Raw genomic sequence first — 7,098 nt, forward strand, 5'->3', positions numbered from 1 at the left:
GGCCCTTCCTTTTCCATAGTGCACAATTATTAACAGAACAGAACTTCTAAAGGCTTTCTCATAGTGTACAATACACGATAACGGTCAACTTCAAATTAGGTATCATTGTAATGATGGAAAGGGCGTAGACGTACAATTAAGGGCAGGGTTTTTCCTACTTAAGTACTTAGCCTGCCTCTAAGTCTAAATGCATCCATCCATCCACCATTGGAGCCAATAGTATAGAAGTAGGTATAACAGAGCTACATGTGTATTGCCTCAATTTAAACTGAAACATGTCAGTTATTGTAATAGATAGGATCTGACAGATAGTATGTATGTGCTAAATATATGTGGCCCTACTCTGTAAAAAGTATATAGCCTTCACCTAAACTCAATACAGCATCATCTGATGATAATGTGAGTTTTACTTTTAGTAAAGGCTAGCAGTGGCGACCGACTGTTTCGGAGCTTCTCTTGCTTGCAGTTTTAATTACATTAGACCCAACATTGGAGACCATATACAAACATGTGCAACATTGTACAGAGGCTAATGTATAAGACTGTAGGCAAAAGAAGCACTGTGACAGCTAGGTAACTGTATCTGTATCTATATAGCCGGTATAACCGCCATTCGCAGGCACACGGCGCGGCAGCAGCTGGTTATATTACACCGAACAACCTGTCACATCTAACCTTCGCATATCTAACTGCATGCAATGCATTGTTTAAAGCTACATGTATCTAATGAGGATGCTTCCACTGTACTTGGTTGTAATGAGTTCCACTCTACGATCGTTCTAGGAAAATATGAATTTTTAAACACATCAATCATCGGTTGGAAAGTCTGATACTTAAAGGCATGGCTATTTCTTGTCCTTTTCTGAAAATGTCTGAACAAAACAGACGGAACACTGACCTTGACACTGTCTCGTTCCCTCGTTAGGACCATCTTGGTGTTGTCCAGCAGGTGGATGAGCACCTGGATGGCCTTGTCGCCTCCCAAACATCCGCAAAGATCCATCTTCAGTCCTACAGGCTACACCTGGGGCTCGACGTTACGTCCTCTCAGTGTGCAACAAACGTGAATCCTCCACGACTGAGACACTCTGTCTTTCCTTCATCTATTTAAACACCAACTCTCTAGCTATGGTAGCTACGGAGTGCCCAGTTCAGCCAGTTTAGTTGTCTTCAGTATTATTGTTATCTTACTGCATCCAGTAGTCTAATCCAGCCACAAGTGTGTGCTGTCACTTTGTAGCGCACGAAGAAAGTCCAGCTTTCGAATTATGGTGCATAGGTTATAAAGAGGATGCTCTCTTCTTCTTGAGTTTACAAATGAAGAAACAAAATGTTGGCAAAAGCTTGTAGAGGAAGTCAATATTCAAGACATTCAGGTTTCAAACAAATTATGATCCCAACGCTAAAACGACAGATCGAAAGATCTGGTGTCACAGAATCTAACATACGAGCACAGCTGTTTCCAGGTTTCGTGTAGCATAGGAAGTGTGCGTTGTTTCTTTCCACAACTCCCTTGTTCCTTCACTCAACTCGCCAGGTTTGAAAACGGTCCCTTCATGATGTTGTCACTAGCAGCAACGATAAGATCGACACAACGATTCGCAGATTGTCGACGAGGGGACCCAAGGAGGATACCTTGCGGGACCAACCACCACCGGTCGGGACCTAACAGCATTCCTCCCCGCCAAATAGACACATGCCGGGCTCCACACACGGAGTAGATGTCATCGGCGAGCGAAACACAAACACGAACGACACCCAATATCAGAGTTAACCCGGCTAGGAACAGGTCAGGCCGAACATAACCCGGCAGGACGTTTGGGAAATCGACAACTTTTCAATCAGCTTATTAGCTTTGGGCGAGTCCACTTTCTTGACCTTCTTTTTCGTATCACTTTCAGTTTGTAAATCTTATCAGCGACAATCTATGTCTTTGTAACTCATCACAGAGATAAAACAAATGTTTTAAGACGAATAGAAGAAATAATTAATAGTAATTGATTTTGTAGAATGTTATTCAGCAATCTATATTTGTCACCCCTGATTTTTAGTGGACTGTACAGATAAGGGTTAGAAAATGTCACCGCACATGCGTATTGGGCTCAACATCCGGGCTCTTTCTTTTCGACTCGAATCCTGTCAAAATGGTGGGTTTTACACTTTAGATTTGGGATAGCTTAGAAATCGTCTCCCATCGGCGGCTTTTAGCAACTTTTGTCACCATCTTAAGTTCTCAGATAAAAGAGAAGAATATGAACTATCATACTGCTGTGATATTTTGTCGTTGATTGTCTCAGTTTGCCTTGAAAAATGGTTCGTTTCTGTGGTAATGTGTCCGGAACTTATCAGTGTTTTTACACGTTTCGTCTGTTATCGACGTCATGTATGTTGGTTGCTCAGATATGTTTATTATATGGTAGGCAGATTTGAAAATAAAAGGAATTTAATCATTCACATGGATTTTTGGAAAATCATATATTTGTGGTGTCAACTTTATAGCATACAGTTTCATACTGACCTGTTTCCGTGCCCCCCTCCCCACTCCTACCATACTAGGCGGACGCCGCAGAACAAGCCGCTCTGAAGAAGAAGCGTACCTTCAGGAAGTACACCTACCGCGGTGTGGACCTGGACCAGCTTCTGGACATGTCCAGGTAAGGACTGTACAAGACTAAAGCTAGGAAATATTATGAAGTGTTTTGATCGGCTAATGCGTTGTCAACATACCACGCACCTTGAAACATGTACATGTGGGTTGGGATGTTATGCTGCCATGTGTTGGTTAGATTTGGCTAATTTCATGTGATGATGACATTGATGTCAACATTTTTCAGCATTTGAGTATGAAGAAAATTGTTCAAACTGTGTGAGTGTGCATATGTATTATATGTACCTATGCAACAGCACACAGGGAAACATTAACAATGGCGCCTATGTCGCATTTGCTCGCGGCAGCTCACAATAATATATATTTAAATATATATGTGAAATTTCCATCTAAAAGTAAGCTCGCCGGCAGCTTCGGGCCGTCATTCGGCTTTTTGTCGCAAAATCACACGAGATCTCGCGAAACTCGCAAAACAGGGCGAGATCGCACGAGAACCACGCGAGGTCACATCAGAACTTCAAATCTAAATGTATTACCACTCGCGGACGTGTGCTGAGCTTTCTCTAAATGCTACGGCCCTGCAGTTTTCACCATCATCTTTATGACAAATGTCCCTACAATTTGATATAAATTCTGACAGGGTAGCATGGAGAGAAGTTATTCTATATCATTTCAAAGTTAGGACATATCATGCATACAGAAAACAGCGACCGTTACTTTCTGTTACTTTCTTCTCCGCCAATCTTCAACCAAACTTCCCCCGACAAGAACTGGCGCCTTGCTCTGACGTTTTTGTATGCAAAATAACTTAGACCGCATGTCTGAAAAGAAATTTTGTCTAATTGGAGGTAAAGTTTGGCGGGAAGTTGGAATGGGCCAGTTCGGACGCCATTTTCCGGTCTGTCGCAAAATCGCTAATTTGCATAAAATGGCCGACATCTATTGTCGGTAGGTCGTTTCCCTGTGCAGCACCACCGATTTTGGGTCAACATCATAAGTGTGACCATGGAAATAACCTTTTTACAGTTTAGTTGAAATTGGGCACGTGTGCAGTGTGAAACATTGTGTTTGTGAATGTCAGATTAAGGCCTATGAGACACAAACAAACAAAACTGGATAGCACATGCGAAAAAAAAAATAATTATGAACCGGCTTATTAAGTGTCATCTCAAAGATGTAATACACATTGTCATCATCATCACTGGTAAGTACAGTTGTTGAAATGTCTCGAAGCTGCATTCAGTCTTTCTTCATCTTCCTCCACTGTGTCTTGCATCTTGCAAGCTCCCTTAGCTCTTAAGAGTTTCTTTTTTGACGTAGGAGGGCCTTCAGGCCCTCTTTTAGCATGCTAAGCAGATTGACATAAGTCTTCCTTTTCATGCCTTGTATATGCTAGAGTTTAATAAAGTTATACCAGAGCTTTCTGCGCAGGTGTAAATGCAATGTTGCTGTGTTTTTTGTCAATTGTTTGCACCTCTGTTAAGTCCTGTTTTTGTCCCCTGAAATCTCAGTGAGCAGCTGATGGAGATGATGAAGGCGCGTCCCCGCCGGCGGTTCTCCCGCGGCCTGAAGAGGAAACATCTCGCCCTCATTAAGAAGCTGCGCAAGGCCAAGAAGGAGTGCCCCGCCCTGGAGAAGCCCGAGGTCGTCAAGACCCACTTGAGGAACACCGTCATCGTTCCTGAGATGATCGGAAGCATCGTGGCTGTCTACAACGGCAAGACCTTCAACCAGGTGGAAGTTAAGGTGAGAAGATGGTGCAGTGTTTGGTTGTACTAAGGAAAAGACAGGCAGAAACTAAGGACAATAAAGTTTGTCTGACCTTGCTATGATGGAGAGCCCTTAGATTAGAAGCACATCTGATCCCTGATATGGGTCAACACAAAGTCATAATGATAATCTCATCTGTGAAGTTTTCAGATTATAGAGACTCTCACCACACAATCCTGTATATCAAGTGTCCCAAAAGTCCAATTTAAACCATGTCTATACAGCTATTAAGTATGACAAAGTCCCAAGTTTCATATGATGGCGTCATTTTGTATCTTTGACATTAGGTTGAGGACTGACCATTTCAAGCTAGGGGTCTTGATAATAGATCAACATCTTGTTTGTTGACCAAATCTGAAAGTCTACGCTCTGTCTCATGCATCCCAAATTTCTCCCAATTTTTCAAGAAAGCACTTCTAGTCTTCAAGAGGCAAAAACCCTGTATAGTACAAAAATGGACCCTGGGTGCCTGCATATGATAGTGACCTTTGCCCTTAGCTATGATGAAAGTGCAGGGGTTCTCACTCTGTACTGTCTAATCTATTCAAGATTTTGCCTACATTTTCAAAGGAAAGGTCTTCTAGAAGTCTTCGGATCGTTCAATAGGCAAGAACCCCGAGGAGACTGAAAACTGACTCTTGGTGCCTGCGTACTAAAATTTATGTGTAGGCTTTGACCTTAGCTATGATGAAAGTGCAGGGGTCCTGAAATCAGCTGGTCTGTGAGCTGAGCCCCCTGGCGACCCCTGACCTCGCAGCTGCATGTGGCGGCACGTGGGGCAGGGAGCCAGCTGGGGTGATCCTGCCTAGTTCTGAGCAACGTCAAGTCAACACTGGGGCATTTAGCAATTAGGGCACATTCTTTAAGATTGGTACTTTGGTTGGGGTCAAATGACTTTGGGAGTGTGCTAAGCCACACAAGTATGTAGTCACACAGTTGTTTGTGTCTGTATCCTGGTATATGTACGTTTGTACAAAAACTAGTTTCACTGACGTTGAAAGATAGGCGTGTTTAGACAGCAGTTCTCGTAAACTCAATAAAATGTTACCAATACTTCCTGTGAGCACCATGCAAAAAAGACCCTAAAAAGAGATGGCTATTTTCATCTTTGTTTGGCCATAATATTAAGATAACTTTCAGCCAAGACCAGTTGGAGTAACTAATTCACTTGGTTTGTGTTCTGGTGTATAGATGGGTGACCGTGTTAACCTAAATTATCATCATTATATGCAATTAATGCACATGCAGTTGCTGACACTTGAGTGTTGCTTAAAGCCAGTTAATAGCTGGGTGTCAACTTAATATATTGTCAGTGCAATTGTTTTCAATACAGATTTGTAACATAAAACATAAACAGTTTTCTGACACTTCTGTATGTTGTTGTTCACAGCCTGAGATGATCACATGGGCACATTCTTAAAAAGATGGTTCTTTGGTTGGGGGTCAGAAAAGTGTGTTATATGTGGCTTGAGAAGGTCAACATTATTTGTTTGGCCATACATATTCAATTCTATGGACTGACTTAAATTCACACTGCACAGTAGTTGTCGTTTGGCATGTACATGTATGTTGATACAAAGAAGTTTCGCTGATTGTGATTTTCAAATTACGGACGACTTATTCTTAAAAGTTGATGTATGGCCATGAAATATACCTAACTTCTTAAAGTTTTTGTACAAGACCAGTTGAATTGACTTTTGGATAAACTGATATGTATACAATTTGTGCAATTGCTTTTAATGCATCTGTGTATCATAAAACAGCAACAGTTACTGTCTTACTGATGCTTGTGTGTTGTTGTTGCTTCCAGCCTGAGATGATCGGGCACTACCTGGGTGAGTTCTCCATCACATACAAGCCTGTGAAGCACGGCAGACCCGGTATCGGAGCCACCCACTCTTCGCGGTTCATCCCCCTCAAGTAGACACCATGGGGCTGTTATTATAGTTACCCACAATAAAAAACTGGAAATATCACAAACTGCAAACTTCTCTGTCTTCTTTGGGTTTTTGATATATAGTGTTGCTTGTAAAACTGGTACAGTATCTAACTGGACTGTAGCAAATTAGCAACCTCACCGTGTCCTAAATTGGATTTGTGTTACCCTTGACAGGGGTTTTTCTAGAAAAATTGAAGAAGAGGGAGCACACACAGGCAAGGGAGCGAATTCTACCAGTATGTATTTATGGAAGAAATGAGAGAAGGCTCTATGCTGGATATCAAGCTAAAGTCTGAATTCGACAAGGGGGCGCTAGGCAGAAACAAGAGGGTGCAGCGCCCGTCTTTCCTGATTTAGATGAACCCCTGTAAAATGGGAATATCATGCAAATTGTACAAGTATTACTAATAAGACAAGACACACAGATTTGACACTGCTTAGTTTTTGATCAATTAAAATTTGTTGACCACTCTGTGTCAAGATAGCCTGAAGTCCAGCCTTATTAGCTTTCCGTTCGCTACCCAAGCTCCGCTCCTCGCCAATTATTGGCTTGGGTAGCAAACGGAAAAGCTAATAAGGCTGGACTCCAGGCTAACATCAAGATGCCTAACATTCTTAAATTTGAAATGGTTAAGTCAGATGAGATACACAGTTGTTTTGTTGAACCCTTTAATTTTGAGTGTGAATGAAAATGAATGCATTCATGCACCAGCTACATGTAGGTATGACACATGTTTACCAATGAAGCAGGAGCCCACATTGACGATCAGACGGAACTGGG

At 42.0% G+C, this 7,098-nt stretch overlaps 1 protein-coding gene across 2 annotated transcripts; it reads left to right on the plus strand.

Moving 5' to 3' along the window:
• The first annotated feature begins 2,072 nt into the window (after positions 1-2,072).
• On the plus strand, positions 2,073-6,358 carry LOC136426613 (small ribosomal subunit protein uS19-like). 2 transcript variants are annotated; one of them, XM_066415292.1, is made up of 4 exons: positions 2,073-2,147; positions 2,557-2,654; positions 4,120-4,354; positions 6,189-6,358. In XM_066415292.1, exons 1-4 carry the CDS (start codon positions 2,145-2,147, stop codon positions 6,300-6,302), a joined length of 450 nt encoding a protein of 149 aa, XP_066271389.1. In that variant the 5' UTR covers positions 2,073-2,144; the 3' UTR covers positions 6,303-6,358. The 2 variants fall into 2 exon arrangements, with proteins under 2 accessions (XP_066271389.1, XP_066271390.1); XM_066415293.1 differs by lacking the exon at positions 2,073-2,147 and adding an exon at positions 2,290-2,313.
• Positions 6,359-7,098: the final 740 nt, after the last annotated feature.

The sequence above is a fragment of the Branchiostoma lanceolatum genome, chromosome 2 (genome assembly GCF_035083965.1).
Source record: "Branchiostoma lanceolatum isolate klBraLanc5 chromosome 2, klBraLanc5.hap2, whole genome shotgun sequence".
In the NCBI taxonomy this organism is placed as follows: Eukaryota; Metazoa; Chordata; class Leptocardii; order Amphioxiformes; family Branchiostomatidae; genus Branchiostoma; species Branchiostoma lanceolatum.

Coding starts and splice junctions, on each gene's coding strand:
- LOC136426613 (XM_066415292.1), top strand. Junction 2,655..4,119: donor CAGCTTCTGGACATGTCCAG/GTAAGGACTGTA, acceptor CTGAAATCTCAG/TGAGCAGCTGATGGAGATGA. Junction 4,355..6,188: donor TCAACCAGGTGGAAGTTAAG/GTGAGAAGATGG, acceptor TGTTGCTTCCAG/CCTGAGATGATCGGGCACTA.